This window comes from Leptonotus elevatus, chromosome 17 (genome assembly GCF_054856555.1).
Source record: "Leptonotus elevatus isolate MCC_2025b chromosome 17, RoL_Lele_1.0, whole genome shotgun sequence".
Lineage (NCBI taxonomy): Eukaryota > Metazoa > Chordata > Actinopteri > Syngnathiformes > Syngnathidae > Leptonotus > Leptonotus elevatus.
In genome coordinates this window covers 8,507,993-8,524,255 of record NC_141255.1, presented here as the reverse complement: position 1 = coordinate 8,524,255, position 16,263 = coordinate 8,507,993, and the positions used below count along the sequence as shown (strand labels likewise).

The 16,263-nt window shown below is 43.0% G+C and overlaps 2 protein-coding genes, 1 long non-coding RNA gene and 1 other non-coding gene across 7 annotated transcripts in view; 1 reads left to right on the top strand and 3 right to left on the bottom strand.

The window, feature by feature from the left end:
• Positions 1–4,993, top strand: part of LOC147159660 (uncharacterized) — a 66,239-nt gene extending 61,246 nt beyond the window's left edge. For both annotated transcript variants that reach the window (XR_015090541.1, XR_015090540.1), the window contains exon 14: positions 2,978–4,993. This is a non-coding gene — a long non-coding RNA (uncharacterized LOC147159660). The remainder of the gene's footprint in view (positions 1–2,977) is intronic.
• msantd1 (Myb/SANT-like DNA-binding domain containing 1) lies at positions 7–4,347 on the bottom strand. 3 transcript variants are annotated; one of them, XM_086059805.1, is made up of 4 exons: positions 3,621–4,347; positions 891–1,087; positions 509–811; positions 7–373 (listed from the first exon to the last, which is right to left on the bottom strand). In XM_086059805.1, the coding sequence occupies exons 1-4, from the start codon at positions 4,059–4,061 to the stop codon at positions 88–90; spliced, it is 1,227 nt and encodes a 408-aa protein (XP_085915931.1). In that variant the 5' UTR covers positions 4,062–4,347; the 3' UTR covers positions 7–87. The 3 variants fall into 3 exon arrangements, with proteins under 3 accessions (XP_085915931.1, XP_085915930.1, XP_085915932.1); XM_086059804.1 differs by having other exon boundaries at positions 885–1,087; positions 3,621–4,324; XM_086059806.1 differs by lacking the exon at positions 3,621–4,347 and having other exon boundaries at positions 885–1,853.
• A 44-nt stretch (positions 4,994–5,037) lies between the features above and the next one.
• dtx4a (deltex 4, E3 ubiquitin ligase a) lies at positions 5,038–13,130 on the bottom strand. The gene is made up of 8 exons (XM_086059802.1): positions 12,550–13,130; positions 10,628–11,690; positions 8,868–8,929; positions 8,443–8,604; positions 8,303–8,364; positions 7,864–8,184; positions 7,630–7,719; positions 5,038–6,679 (listed from the first exon to the last, which is right to left on the bottom strand). Exons 1-8 carry the CDS (start codon positions 12,755–12,757, stop codon positions 6,449–6,451), a joined length of 2,199 nt encoding a protein of 732 aa, XP_085915928.1. The 5' UTR covers positions 12,758–13,130; the 3' UTR covers positions 5,038–6,448.
• Positions 13,131–13,222: 92 nt separating this feature from the next.
• On the bottom strand, positions 13,223–13,294 carry trnaa-cgc (transfer RNA alanine (anticodon CGC)). Its single transcript has one exon. It is a non-coding gene; the product is annotated as a tRNA-Ala (tRNA).
• Positions 13,295–16,263: the final 2,969 nt, after the last annotated feature.

Sequence of the window (16,263 nt, the reverse complement as noted above, 5' to 3'; positions counted from 1 at the left end):
CCTATATAATGTCAAACTATTTGATTTAATTCTACAGCAAGTCAAACAAGCTCATGCATTTTTACATGCATGTATTACATTTATAGACTATAAGGAAGCTACATTGGAATTTTTTATTTGGTTCTTGCCGCTTGTGGATGACGGCAGAATCATCTTCTCCAGAAGGTTCATCATGCGCTCCTGCAGCTGCATACATTGGACCTGAAGCAGGTTCTGCTGGTGCAGGGCCCGCCGGACCTCCCTGCACGTGTCCTCGATGGCTTGGTTGGAGCGCTTTTGTTGCCGCAACATGGCCTGCATCAGCTGCAGCTTCTTCCGCTTCAGGGAATGCTGTCTTTTTGTGCTCTTTTGCTTGCTTGAAACCGGATGGGAGCTGAGGAGAAGATAATCAGGGACTATCAGGGATTGATGTCATGGCATGAGCGCAAGATAAGAGCCGGTACTCGATTGTGAATACTTTTCACAGAGGGAAGGAGTACGCGTGACGTCACGTAGATTTGGTGGTTACCTGGAACCTTGCGTGCGCTCACTGTCAGAGCTCCAAGAGTCCAGCTCCTGCTTGACCTCCATTTCGTCCGAGGAGCCCGTGTACTCGGGGAGGAAGCCCATCACCTCCTCCTCCGGTTGAGCCAAGGTATTGTCGGTGGCTTGCGAGGAAGTCCCGGCGCCCACCGAGGTCTGGGACTCGGCCCGATTCTCGGCCCAGTTGCCCCGTCCGACCTCCAAAGGCTTGGATAGGATTTTCTCGATGGCCTTATAATACGGCCAATCGGGCGTCTCGCCGCTTTCCGTGGCACTGGATTTAAGTCGCCTGTTTAAAAGAAAAAGAAAAAACAATAAGTAACACTTTTAGGGCGAGATGGAGAAGTTTGGGATTGACTAGCCTGTACTGGAAGGACATGTTTGTGATCTTCATCTTGATCTCCTCTTTAAAGCGTTGCTCGCCCGTGAGCTGGAAGAAGCGCTGCGACATCCTCTCGTAAACCTTGGCGTTCCTCTTGCTGGTTTTCAGCTCATTGTGGTTCTCCTCCCAAACGTAGAGCAGGGCCTTCATTTCACCGTCGGTCCAGTTGGGGGCCCGCCGGTGCTTCTCGCCGTGGTGGGAGGGAATAAGATAGCCAAAATCATCTCCCGCAGCCATTTTTTTTCCCCACCCAAAGGGCTTTGGCTTTGAAAGGCTTTTATGGTTTGGTGTGGTGCAGTGAGCTTGCGGGGTGAATGGGGAAGCAAACGCTAAAGCCTGCCTTTCCACCTCCCCCTCCCGGACAGACTGAAAGAGCACTCAATAAGGGGCCTAAAGCAGGAGAGCAATCCGGTTAAAAGCTTTTAGTGCTCGATGATGTCACAGTTGCCCCGGCGACGGCAGAGGGAGGCCTTTCTTTTTCACTCGAACCACTCCCACCCTCCCCGCCCCTGCTGCTCGGCCTTCCTTCCTGCTGCTGCATTGGGCTGTGACATAAAAAGCTTTTAGCTGAAAGGCAGCAGTGTGAGCGGGCGCCATTGCTGAAATGTGAGCGGCGGGCGGGGGAGGGGAGGAATGAGCAGACTGGCTTTTGTTTCCCTTGACGACCAAGCAGCCCAGACTGTGCTTCCTCTAAAACCTTTTGTCAAATCAGTTTATTCTCTGCGGTGTGTGCTTCTCAAACTGGGGTCTGCGACATGAATTATCACGTCGGATCATTTTCACAAAGTGCAAACAGTACATATGAACACCGGCGCGCCAATAAAAATAACATACCAAAGCAATTACTCTCCCCCCCCTCCTTATTTTGGGTTCACTTAAAAGCTCTTTATGATAATGACACGTCACTTAAATATGACATCGCTGTAGGGATTAAGTCGATTTATTTAATTTTTTGGGGGGGGGAAACTATTATTACAAGGTTAAAGCCCTAGTTTTTTTTAACAAAATGTGTTTGAGAATATAGTCCAATATACTCTACATTTGTATTGTTGAAATTCACTTGTTGAAATGACTTTCTTCTCAACATTGATAATATAAAAAAATACATCTTAATTCTTTTAAGATCATTTTGCATCCTGCAAAGATACACATTTTTTTTTTTTAATAATTTTTTTCGTTGAAAAACACAACCTTATTCTCGTTACATGACATATAATACAACTTGCGAAAAATGCTAATTTGTGGCCACAAATTTCATGGCCACACCACTGAAACGTACAAAAAAAAGCTAAGGAAAAAGTTAAATAGTTTATAGTAGTAGCTGTAGTAGTAGTAAAGGCTAGGAAGTGTACTGCCTGTAATTGTACACAATATTACACCATAACAATATTAATAAATGATCAAGAATTTTTGACATTTTGATGATGAAATTGATATAAAGGTGTAGGAATATAAATGTTCATACTTCTTCCTCCTAATTTTCGAAAATGTACTTTATTTCTAAATTACTATGAATGATTGTGTTAACCACTGTCTTACTTTATCTCTTATTGCCACAAGAACAGCTTCTTCTCCTGTGATGTTGGACTGTTAAATGCAATTGAATCACCCTGCTGCACTGTCACTTTTCATCAAACTGTCACTTTATGTAACCTTGCTCCTGTTATGATATACCTTTGCTATTGCACTACTTCTTCGCGCTGTTCTCCTCCCATCTACACTACATAAACATTTCATTGTCTGTTCAATCATACGTATGTTCTATAAATTCATGTCAAGGTAAAGTATTACTTAACTTGGAATAATTAGTTTTACTTTATTTATATCTTTTTTTTTTTTGTCATGTTAATGCTACTGGTTTATGTCTCATGCACCAGTCACTGAGACAAATTCCTAGTATTGTGAAATTTCTTCACTTACATGGCAATAAAACCCGATTCAGATTTTTTCCCCCTAAATAAAAAATATATATACAAAAATAAGGCCAACAATATGACAATTACCAATTTACCCAAAGGGCAAAAAAAAAAAAGGTGCGCCAACTGGCTAACTTCTCTTTCTTTTCTTTTTCAGGGTTTAAAATGGAAGTAATCCAGACTGTTAATCCAAGGGACAGACTAATCTACAGATAAACCGGCGCAGCTCACGTCGTTCAAGTAATTGACTGTTAGTTTGAAAAACTTTTTTTTTTCCTCAGGGCATTGAATCGATTACAACTGGACAGCTCTGTTAGTCTCAGAAGACGTTTGACCTCTCATCCAAGAAGGCTTCATCAGATCATGCAACAAGGCTTGATTAGGACAGACCGGCATCTGTCGGTATGGAAAACTCAACTTTTTATGCTCCAAGTTGGAAACGCTCAGAAATGCATATCATTCTTTAACCATTGGAAATAATATTTACCATGCAATAAATCATTTAATCAATCATTCTTAATTTAATACATAATGCATAACAAAAACATAAAATACCTCATGCAGCAAGCTCTGGTAAAAACACAATCATGCATTCGTCGAATGCATGATTGACTAAAATCATCTCTGTAACTGCGTACATCAAGACAGTCAACATATCGAAACCTGAAAAGTGCAAACATGCAGCATTCATTTGAGTTTGTGTCAATGGTTAACCATGTTAAATATTTATGGCCATTTTTATTACGTTATAATATTTTCGAAAATTTGATTTCGATTAATTTGAAAAGTTTACCACCTACCTCAAAATCCACGACTCTATCAGCAACTGGTACAGATTGTTGGGGTGGATCACGTCTCTCTATTACCGCTTCCGATTGTGATGTCAATAAGGTCTGGAGGCCGTAAAGTTTTGGAGTTTTCGTTTGGGCACCGAAACTTCCAGCCATGGAATAATTTGTTGTTCTTGACTGGAGTTCTTTCACGTGTTTTTTGCTCTTTGCGTGACTTTCAAGAGCTTTGAAACCTCTCCCACCATAGTCAATGGTATCATGGCACCAAATGCAAAGCGCTTTCCCGGCACGATCGATCTTCCGAATAAAGTCACTGAACAAATTCGTCACAGTCTTCTTTCCAACATTTGTAGATATATCCTTCTCTAACCATTCCCATCGAAACTTGTTTTTTACGATCTTGTCAATTTCCTTAACTCGCGGAGCATCTTTGCGTTCGATCACGGACATCTTTCTTTAAACACCCGGCAAAAACGTGTGCGAAATGAACAATGGCATACTCCTATGCCTTTATAACAAGCGCGTTTATTGGTCAACAAACAATGGCATACTCCTATGCCTTTATAACAAGCGCGTTTATTGGTCAACACGGAGACTTCAGCCAATCGCAAGATCCGTTTCATTTCAGTTACGGAAACACTAAAATGGAACGCTGTAGAGAGACGAAATCGGATTTTTTACCACTTAAAAAATTGTAAAATTTTATTTTTGGAAATAAAAAAAAGCGGAATTCCGCGAATTAGCGGAAAAACTAATGGCACTGCAAACAGCCATCGTTCTACGACAAACAACAAAAACAAAGTCCACACTGACTGCACTGCAGAGGTAGTTTTTACACTTGAATGGAATATTAATGAGGGAGTTTCCACCAAGGCCTGCAAGGCATCTTAACAATGGTCGTTTACAACCTAAGGATGTCAACCATTTCTGCTGGTGGGGTGCATAAATTGGAGCATAATTATGCATCTGTGCATGAATATTTGGGATTTCCACACTAACTCAGGTTGGGCTGTCTAATCAAGCCTTGTTGCATGAACTGGTGAAGCCTTCTCGGATGAGAGGACAAACTTGTTCTAAGACAAACACAGCAGTTGTGATCAATTCAATGCACTCTATATATGTAAAATGTCATATTAAAATGAATTAGGGATTTAAGGTTGTTTAAAAAAAAAAGCTTTTAGAGCAAATTCAGTTAATTCTATTTATATTTGCGTATTCTGTTAACTTTAATAGTTTAATGTACAGGCTATTTATTGTAATAAATAAAATAAAATAAATATATATATAGTAGTTGTTATTGTTAGTTTTAAATGTTCTTTAAATAAATCTTTCAAATGTGAATTTAAAATTCAGTAAAAATACACTTATTAAAAATGGATATTTCTAAAATAAAAGAGGTTCTGCTTTAAAATAACACAAATAAAAGGAAAAACAAGCAAACTTTAATGCAAATTTGTGCACATATATAACATATATATAACACACACATACAAGGTGCAAACATCCATACATAAAATATAAACGCTTTTGTACGATTTCATAGCAAAAATGACAAAAAAAAAGTAACAACAATGATGCATTAACAACTAAGAAATGTCCATCTGTACATAAAATAATGCAAATAAATATAAAAAACAAGTCAAAGCGAAATCCAAATACAAACATATGACAGCTGAAGGTTTTACAATATTGTCAGAAGTGACAAAATGAACAGAATGGAATGGCGGTTGATAAAAAGTAACTCTAGAGGTCAGCAAACGTCCATGCTCAGATGAAGTTGCCAGGGTGGCACTTAACATTCTTGACATGAAGTCTCACAGTATGAAGTAATTTAACACTGACTGACTTGTACTAGATGTGTGCACAGTGGTGTCAAAACGCAATATCGCAGGTCATGCAACCGATCACGGTTAATGTGGGGTTTTGTTTTCTTACTGTGCCTTTAAGACAGGGGTGGGGAAGTCCTCAGAGCACCATCGTGAATGCATGGGAAAATATTGTAAGTAACATGAAAAGCAAGAACAATTTGTTTTGTCGGTTACATGACATCAATGTTTTTGAAAGTTGAAACGGTTAAAAACGGAAAATCACCGTTTTCCATGTAAAAAGTGAAGCATTTGGAAAAAATGCAAAGACAATGTTAAAAATGGACAAAAAATATGATTGATAACTTTTTAAAAAAACAGCAAAAATGTCTTAATGTTAAGCAAACCTTGGAGTGCGGCTTTCTACATTCTATTTCTTTTGTAGGGTTCGTTTACATGTGATGGAAGATGAACGATGTTCTTTTGTTGGCTATTTTACATGACATCATCCTTTTGGAGCCTGAAAGCAAGTGCGTCACGCGTCAGTCGGCAGACGGACGCGTTATGGGCACGATGAAGCAGACATTCAAAGTACCACCTTTGACGGATTGCTTACAAAGTTTGTCTTGTCTGTTATTTTACATGACATCAGCATTTTTTTAGCCTAAAGACGCAATTTCAAATAGAAAACGACTGTCGCTTTTTTGTGAACGCTAAAAACGTCTGTGAAAACGCTAAGACTAACTTTAAGCACGTATGAAGGACAGATTAAAAATGTTGTTGGTAGTTTTACGTGAAATTTATGTTTCAGAGCCTAAAAATGCAAACAAAAGTAGTTTTTCCATTCCGACGCTGTAAACGGTGGTTATGTGCATCTGCGCCAAAGTATGAGCGTTTTGGGGCTTTCTAAACAGCTCCTCTGAGGTTCGGCAGATGGGCCCGATTAAAAACTAGGTTCCCCCACCCCTGCTTGAAGGTAAAAATGACCTCCCCCGAAGATGATTTTCCACATGATCCGTTTAAACGTTTGGCTCATTCTCCGGTAAGACATTCGTCCTCTGTGATGCCTTGAGCCTTGAGCTCCTCCAGAACGTTGTCCAGGTGGCCCGGGTCGGGGTAACCGTGGCCTGTCAGGTTGGAGCCAAACTCCGTCTTGTGGTGCACCTCGTTCCAGATGACCGTGTCCGACTCGCCGGTGGTGCTGGAGGTGCCCACCGAGAATATGATGCGGCGGTCCCACGCCACCAGGAGCAGCCTCAGAACCTGAACAAGTAGGGCTGTCTTACACTTTCTGAAGTTTTATGCAGTCGTCAACACACATCCACTTATCAATGCTGTGCTGGGTTTTTTAGACTACTGATTCTCAAAGTGTGCTATGTGGGTTCCCTCTAGTGGCAGCTCAAAAAAATTGGCTTCAACTTTTTAGTATAACGACCGAGGTAAAACTAGCTTCCATTTTTAAGCTTTGTGACCACTAATGGGCGTGGGGGTGAAAATTTACAAAAACATGCACATTAGCGAGTAGCGGTCCGCCTACCCCATGCGAATAGCGGGGGTTGTATTTAAGTAAAATTTTTATTTACCTTATGCAATACATTTGAATGGCTAGAATAACTATTAATGTACAGTTTTACTTACTTGGAGAGCTATTTTTAGGTGCTTCTTTGGTATAAAAAGTATGAAAACAACTGTTCCACATATGCTTGTGGATGTTTTTGCAGTGTGTTTAAAGCAGACGGGTAAAACTACATATATTAACTCATTCACTGCCATTGACGGTTATAGACGTCAAATACAAATTTGAACTATTTCTATTAGTTTAACATTTGTTTCCACTTATATTATTATATATATAGTTATAGTTATATTATTATATAGTTATTATATATATAGTTATTTCATGAAGTCATGCAATTAATAACGATCAAAAAATATAAATCGCCTGACGCGATTTAAATTTTTTAATTGTAATTAATCGCATGAGTAATAGTTACCTCACGATTAATCATAAATGTTATATCTGTTCTAAATGTACAATAAAAAAATTATAGGTTTTCATACTCTTGTTAACAAAAGTGGATTTTTTTTTTAAACTAATAGAAATACTTCAAATGAATTTTGGACGTCAATAGCCGTCAATGGCAGTGAATGAGTTAAGAAAAAAACAATATGTTGCCTATTATGGTTTTTCCAAACAGGTGTTCTCTGCATACCTTGCGGCCTTTATCGCTGTCCGGGAGGTAGCAGTGTCTCGGGAAGCCGCGGGCTGTGAAGGGTTTGCCGGGGTTTGGGTGTTCCAGGCCCTTAAGAGAGCAACAGGTTCATTACCTCAACAACAACAACAAAAAAACACACTGCACGTAGGAATAACACTGTGGAATTCTAAATATAAATATGAGAGGTACGAGAGGTACGAGAGGTATTGCAAAATACGACGTCGCCTCTACCTGAATGCCAGGAGGAATGTTGTAAATGATGCGGATGGTTTTGCAGTCGGGGTGTCCGGGTAGCGAGTGGGGGATGACGTGGTACTCCATTTTGCCGGGGGGCTGGTTCCCGGTTTTGACGCCGTATATGGTCTTGCAGGTGGGGCACTGCAGGCTGCCGTCCTTGTTGCCGTTGTTATACATGGCCACCAGGCACTGCAGGTGGTACTGATGGCCACACTGCGCCAGGCGGCCCACCGACTCAGCGCGGGACATGCCGCCCACGCCGGGGCCTTTGTAGCCCGACGGTCCCGACAGGACCTCCATGCAGATGGTGCAATCCTGCACAGTTGCAAACATTTTATATCAGTGACCTGCTTCCTTTTTTTCTTTTCTTTTTTAAATTCCCACATTTTTAGGGACATTTCCAATATTTGTTTGTGATTAACCAATAAATTACCTCTTCAGGGGGATTACGGACTTTTTGAAGGTATCTCTTCACTACCTCCTCTGGGGTCCTACCTATGACAAGAAAGCAGAACGTGATGCGTTTTGATGCACTTCCTGTCCTGAGCATGTTTTGTTTTTTTCTTTCCAAACCTTTGCGGGCCTGCTTCTTGGTGGTTTTGCGACAGCAGTGGCCCAGGCCGGGCACGGGTTTGATGTCGCTCTTGCTGACCGGCGGTGGATGGAGCACCAGCTTGGGAGGACGGGTCAGGCAGACAGGAAGTCCCGCCGCGCTCATGAGGATACCGGTAATCCCTAGGAAAAGAACATGTTAAACTTTTTGGCTTTTGGGATTTTTCATGATCAGAATGAAAAATCATTCGCTGCCATTGACGGCTATAGACGTCAAAAGATCGCTTTTTACTGGGCTGGCAGTGAATGAGTTAAACTATCACATGTATCCCTAAAATGCCATAAATGTTTTTTTAGAGGGGAAAAAAAGGTTGTCATGTTGTAAGACTCAAGTCTTCAACTGTATAGCTGTTATAACTTGCTGCAATGTTCATCAATTTGCTTACCAGCCAGGGCAGGGTGCACAGGGCTGGCGCCATTCAGGTTCTTCACGGGAACCGTCGGCACCCTGCACAAAAGACATCCGCTGACAGGTCAGCGTTAAGGTGCTAAGACCGATCTGGTGTGAACAGGTGGTGTGTACACACAGCTGGCTGCAGCATGTCATGTTCAATCCCACGTCAGCAGGTTAAGGAGCTTTTGCGCAGTCATGGACTTGTGAGGTTCAGGTGTTAAAGCACTTTTAGAGGTTAAAAGAAAAAAAAATGGGGACAGGCCTTCACATGGTGTATTTTTATTAACAAAATACTGGGAGAACCAGAAAACATTAATCAAGAGTGATCTTATGAGGTATGAACCCATGTGGTTTGTTGCCAACTAAATATACTTGTGAACTATAGAGTTCCTATCTCAAAGAACAAAATGTGCTATTTGTGTCAGGTTACAATTAGTGTGCGTCCGAAGTACAAGTACATTAAAATCAAGCATTCACACGAATGGCAAAACATTATTTTCTGCTTTAAATTTTCGAAATAAAGGAAAACAAAAGGTCTATTGATACTTACGGTCGGCCACATTTGATTACAGTCATCTCCGAGAATATTTCGATAATCCAGACGGGGACGAAATAAACGCGCGTGCACCTAAGGTTGAGTTGAACGGCGACGTGACTTGTCGCGCCTCGCCTCGCTCTTTTATAGCGCTAATCCGTCTCTTCCCATCTGGTGATTTAACTCGGGTTGTAGGCCATTCAGTCGTCACATCATGGATTACCCGTGAGGCCATAAGGAAGCTTATTTGGCCAGCATAGCTCATCTTTCCCTCTGTTAACTTTCACAGAATTTGGCTAATCCTAAATTGGATTGTAACACTAAATATTTTTTTTTAACCAAGAATGGTACTTTTTTATTTAAAATATTATTATTATTATGTCACGCCCTTTTATATGCTAATTTTTATTTTTATTTTTTTTAATAAAATAATATATCGAGATGTCAATGACACAATTTTTTTAATTCCGGTTAAGGGCAAACAAAATTATTAATTTTCTAGCAGGATATCTTTCACTATTCCAGTTTAATAATGCAAACTCACCACATTTTTCATCAAATCTCTTCGTTAAACTCCTCTCAAAATACAGATAAATATCAAACAATAGGTTAGTTTACTTCCTGTTCCGGTCATTGTTATTACATTCTCCCTGTAGCAGTCTTGGTTTGTTTACCAACAAGCCAGGAGAAGCATGTCAGCAAGTCACGTTCTTTGGATTGCAGCTAATCTCCCGGCATTAGGCATTAGGCCAGCCCTCCATCTGGGAGGAAGAAACCCTTGTACATGAGCAACCCTTAAATCAAGTTACACATATCGGGGGGGTTTTATTTTGGAATATCAGGCGATATCATTATTATTCCACTTTAATACAGCAAACAACCCAGTAGAGTGCCCCTATTTTTCCCCAAACCACAATTATTTGAAAAAAAAAACATAAATTTGGCCTGGTTCCAGAATTTCAAGTCCTGAAAAAGGGCAACTAATTTCTATTGCAGCATAACTGCTAAATTACAAACCAAGAGACCAGCAAAAGGTAATCAAATCAACACCTCTTGCCCCCTTTGTGCTCTTGGCGAGATAATCAGTGAGCAACAGGTGGAGCTCTCTGGATTTTGATCAGAAGAGCTCTGCTCACCCATCTGCCGGATGTAATTTCACCTGACAACGTGACCGACTGTACATCCAATGTGCAAATGTGTCAACCGCTTCTACTCACCCCGAGGCGATGAGGGCGCGGGACTGAGCCATGGCGAGACGCTGCAGCGCCGGTCGGCTCAGCCCCGCCAGGCCGGACCGCTGCGGCAGAGACGTAGACAGCGGCCCCAGGACGCGGGCAGAAGGTGAGGGTGCGCGGGCTGAGGCGAGAGGCGGGCCCGAAGTGGGCGCCGCCGGACTCGGACAGGGCGGCGAGGCGGAAGGGTGAGGCGGGGTGATCAGCGAGGGCGGCGGCGGCGGGGGGAGCGACGGGGGCGGCGGTCGGCCGGAGTGAAGGGAAAGGGCGGCGGTGGCCGAGCTGAGAAGGGACAGTGAGTGTGCGAAGCCGCCGCCGATACCTGGACTTCCCATACCCAGACCGCCGCCCATGACGCCGGGGCCGCCCATCGCCCCGACTATGGCCGTCCTGTGAGGGGACAGTGACCGTGAGATGGATGGCAACCGTGGGAGTGTCAGTGACAAGGCCCCTCCAGGAGTCAGGTGACTGTTATGTTTGGGACTGGGTGGTTTAGTCTGCGGCGGTCTCCGACCCAAAGTTTGAGCGCTGGACACGGTGCCCATCTTGAGACTGAGCAGCAGCATGCACTGCTGGCAGGCACAAGGCGCTCCCAAAGAGGTGACAGCGGAAGCGGGCAACGCCCCACTGGGGTACGCGCTCCCATTACCTCCCCCTGCGCCGCCCATCCTGATTCCCGCACCCCCAGCGGGAAGGTTTACGGTTCCTCCTGGATGAGGCGCAGACGCGAGTGCCCACGCGTGGTGGGATTTGGGCAGGGGCCCCGACACCAAGGGGTACGCCAAATCGGCGCGTCGCTGGATGCGGCGGCAGCGCTGCGTCTGCCCGTTGATTTGCGTCATGCTTCCGAAGTCGATGAGGTAGCAGAAACCCAGCGGCGCCAGGTCCAGCCAGGGCTGCTGGCGGTCGCGCGCCGCCTGGATGGCGATGCCCACCTCCGTGTCGTACGCAGTCCAACCGCCCACGTCGTTCTCCCACTCCCACAGCCAGCCCTGGCCGGGCGCCGAAGTGGGCTCGTAAAAGCTGCGTCGGACCGCTCGAAGGGTGCCTGGGGAAGGGCACAAGTGGCTGCATCAACTCTACTTTGTCTCAGACTGATACCAGTTCAAGTACTCGCTCTTTGATTCACTCACCGATACAGAGTACTGTACTTTAGAAATCTAAAATTGTATTGAACACAATGACAAAACATGGTGAATAAATATTCTCTTTCTGACGCAAATGTCGATGCTCCAATGTGCAAAACTGCTGCAGTATAGCGCCAACTACAGCCGAGGAGGAATGAGTCAATGTCAGAATTTCTTTGCCTTGTGATTGGTATTGGCAGCCTCCATGGGTACCCGATATATAAAAATAAGGCCAAGATTGACCCGATACGGTTCTCTAAAACAAACCCCTAGAATTTGCATTGTCATTCCACCATGGAGCCGTAAGCCGTTTATATGCAATTGCTATGGAAAGTCAAGCTGGCATTTTTTTTTTTTATCGTATCACAGCATAAATATGAACATTGTGTTTGTCATAAGCAGACATTCAATCACTATAATACAACCGTGTGGAGCTGGATCTGCTTTAAAATCGTAAGTCGGGTAAGTCGTATCTCAAGGCACAACTGCACTACCTCTGAAGGTGTAAAATGTGATGGCTTTGATTTCGTTCCATTATTCGGGGTCGCTGCCGTTTACACAGACCACGGGACAGCGCCGGCGTTTAGTGAAATGGACTCGAATTTCGTCCATCTTGAATATTACCCCTGAATCAATTTGTTTCTCTGCCGATTGATGCGTTTTGTCGCTTGACGTTGTACGCCCACCGCGTCCCATTACTTTCGGACTAGTTGCACAAGTGCAAAAACAAGACGTCATTTATTTTGCGCTAGAACTAAGGTGGGAAGGAAGATCACTCACCCGTGTCCTGGCGGAACTGGTGCATGGACTGCAGGTCGATGATGTAGGGCGAGAGGCGAGAGTCCACCTGGCCGAGGACCACGCTAGCGCAGCGCGGCTCGCTCCGGATGACCGCCTCGATGTGGTGACACACTGCCGGGCTGTAGGGCCGCCAGCGGCCGTGCTCGTTCAGCCATTCCCACACGACCACGGCGGACGCGAGTAACATCCTACTCGGCGTCGTCCCGACACATCAGCGCCTCGACGGCAACGCGACTACCCACCAACGTCCATCTTGTTGTGTTGACGTTGTGCGTGCGCGTTTTTAGCTACATATTCGGCACAGATGCAAATCCTACCTGCTGTGTTTGTAGTTCCGGGTGTGCATCAGCAACTGGTCGACCGCCCTACCCCACCACTCGATACCCATCAGCCTTTACAAAAATAAATAAATATATACAAAACCATCAATAATAGTAATTTCGTCATTTCATTAAAACATATCCGCAGATTCATCTAAATAAATCCGTTTATGGTTAATCATCCAACCGAAAGCCAATCAAAATGGAGATAAGACTCCCTTTAGCCAACCATAAAAATACCTCGATGAGATGCCTTGCTGTTTATGTAAGATTTCACGCTTCTTTTCATGACGTTTGAACCTGTCTTTTACAAACTAGCTGTAAAAAATTAGTGGAGATGCCGGGGATTGAACCCGGGACCTCATACATGCGAAGCATGCGCTCTACCACTGAGCTACATCCCCAGATAGGGTATCCTGGACGTACGTAGGTATTTATCCACAGACTAACTAACTATCGGTGGCCAAAATGTTTAAGAAAAATCCGTTTTTTACCCTGTACTGTAGACATTTAAATGAATTTGATGTGCCATAAAATACTGTCTATGACAAGACACGTGGTGTTCTCTGGTTTTATACTATGTACGGAGGTCGTTATCTGTCAAGGGGAATATTTGACTTTTCTATTTGTAGTGTTTATTTATTATTCAAGTGACAATGATCAGGGCATCTAATAGGCACCAGGCCACATTTAGTCGAAAATAGAATTTCTGAAGTCATTGAAGACTTTTGGAGCAAATCACGGATTTCTAAATCTTACGTGTGAACGGGGGATGTCTATTCCAGGAATGGCATTTATTAATTCAAATCACCCGGCAATGAATCGAGTCATGATTAGAGCGGAGGTCACTAGCTGCGGATATTTGGAGAAAATCCTTGATTTAAAAAGCCTATGTAGGTACAGCATGTGAAGGAGGTGTGCCAATTTCAGGTGTGGCATTTATTTTCAAGTACATTCACAGTTGAATCAAACCATTTATTCAAGCAGGGACCAATATTTGAGGAATATTACATTTCTGAGGTCAATCTGGACTTTTGGAGAAATTACCTTTTTCTGAAACCGGTGAAGGTGTCTATTTAAGGTATGGCATTTATTTATTCAAGTGCACTGACTCAATTTGAGGAAATAGGTTATGTCCAAGGTCAGCGCTCTCTTGGAGAAATCCTAGATGTCTGACATGTGAAGGAGGCATATTTGAGGTGTGGGGTTTATTGGCGAGTGGAAGGAAACTTGAAGTTTCTCATGTTGTGTGATAGGCTTCCTCAGACCACATGACGCTCCCGGAGAACTGATTTAAATTTATAAACACATCAGCGGTCTCTTCCGTCTCACTCTCTCTCCTTGCCTTGACGCCCCACCCCTGTGGCTTGCCATCTTCTTCACCTTCACTGGGCTGGCTGCTGCTGCTGCATCTACTGCTGCAACGTCGCTCCTTTTGTCTGGGCTCCTCCTGAAAATCCTGCATTTCTTCCCCGTCCTCTTCGGAAATGCTGCGGGGCCACAGTTGGACTCCCAGGCGAGTCTCCAGGAAAGCCGCCGCCCTTCTCACGCGGTCCCGGAGCCCTCCTTCCTTATAGACGACACGCCGCAAGGTGTATTCCCCGCTGGTCTCCTTGTTCAACTTCTTGTACAGGACGATGAGCAATGCGACCAGGCCGACGAAGATAAAAAACAGCAAGAGGATGGTTGTGGCGGAGTTAGCCATACCTGAAACAAAGATGGACGGACAACAGTCACAGCATGAAGGTTTCTTAAAATTTGTTGGGCAACATACTGTCCCACCTTTGTCAAGACAAATCACACACTTAAAAACAAGAAAAATAACTTTGATTCAGGATCTGTTAGGAAAAAAAGAAAAAGACAATGCTGAATTCATCTTGAAAGTTCACATTTTATCCGAGAGGCTAATCTCATCTTCGGTCATCGCTTTCAACGCACTTCTCCAGAGCCACTCGGATGCGGAAATGTGAAAATTGGACCAAGCTTACATCCCCTCTGTGCGCACTTTTACTGGCCCACCACATGTTTGAAAAGTTGGACTTTTTAAGTGAGGCTACTTGAAATTCCTCAAAAGCTTAAAGTGTGTGTTCAGCGTGGTTAGCTTCATGCAAAGGTATAAATGTCAACGATAACAATAGAGGCCAATGCATCCAAAATTGTGCTTTCCGATGAATCCTCTTCTTGAATCATGTTTCAATGTACCACTCCGGAACCACTGCACGCAGAAACTGTAGCATGCGTTATTGCATTTCAAAGCAATCCACCAAATGATTGAACTGTTATGAAGCCATTCCATGAGTTAAGACATTATTTAGACCTTCTCACATGCTGTACGTTGGAAATTCGTTGAAAATTCAAGCTCCTTGCAGGTTTCTACTTTTGGGCCACATTTAAAATAAAGTTAATAATAGCATAAACCACATTACTGTTCCAGTGTCACACAATATGTAGGCTGCGTACAGATAAAACGATAAATAGGTCTTCGTGCACAGGAAGTGAGCAGACAGCTTGCAGTTTTGCATGTTTCCTGAAGCAATGGCAATTGAGCCGCATCAGACAGCTTGCATTGCATGGAAGTTATTTTAGTAGTCCAAACAGTATAATAATAATAATAATAATAATAATAATACATTTAAAACAACAACAACAACCTTATCAGTAGTAAAAAAGACAGTTATAGCAACCGCGTGGTGCCAGTGGCAACAAAACTCCACAATATGGAAATTATACATTAAAAAAAAACCTCATAAATGTGGCAAAAATAAGTACCTACCCACGTTGTGAGCAAGTGGTTCGTTAGTAAGAAAAAGATGTGGCGGCGCAGCAGACTTGACTTGTTTCGAGTCCAACGTGCGAGAGAGGGGAGGCGGAAAAATGCAAGCTGAGTTGAAGGAGAGATGAGGCGGAGAAATAGCAAATACTGTACATTCGATATATAGAAAGAGGAAGACATTTCAAAAATAGTAGTTTAAAAAAGGGATACTTTTGTTTTGATGGTTAAAATACTGTATACTAAATCAAATAAACGGTATATTACAATAAAAAAATAAAAAAATAAAAATTGTCAAAAAGTAAAGTGACATTACTAAGAAAGTTGACATAAGAATAAGAAAATGTCCTTAACGTGACAAGTCGTAATGTTAGGAGAATAAAGTATTAAATAAGTGTAATTTTACGACATTTGAAAATATGTAGTGCAGCCTAAAGGTTTGGACACACTTTCTTCTTCAATACATTTGCTTTACTCTCATGGCTGGTTCTCACTGAAGGCATCAAAACTATGTATGAACTGATGTGTGAAATAACGAAAAACGGATTCTTCAAAATAGCCGTCCTTTGCTCTGGTTACTTTTTTGAACACTCTTGGCTTTCT

Coding starts and splice junctions, on each gene's coding strand:
- msantd1 (XM_086059804.1), bottom strand. CDS start 4,061: ATGTCCGTGATCGAACGCAAAGATGCTCCGCGAGTTAAGGAAATTGAC. Junction 1,088..3,620: donor ATAGAGTCGTGGATTTTGAG/GTAGGTGGTAAA, acceptor CACGGCGAGAAG/CACCGGCGGGCCCCCAACTG. Junction 374..508: donor GAGCGCACGCAAGGTTCCAG/GTAACCACCAAA, acceptor TCTTCTCCTCAG/CTCCCATCCGGTTTCAAGCA.
- dtx4a (XM_086059802.1), bottom strand. CDS start 12,757: ATGTTACTCGCGTCCGCCGTGGTCGTGTGGGAATGGCTGAACGAGCAC. Junction 11,691..12,549: donor CCAGTTCCGCCAGGACACGG/GTGAGTGATCTT, acceptor GCCCTTCCCCAG/GCACCCTTCGAGCGGTCCGA. Junction 8,185..8,302: donor TCCGTAATCCCCCTGAAGAG/GTAATTTATTGG, acceptor GCAACTGTGCAG/GATTGCACCATCTGCATGGA.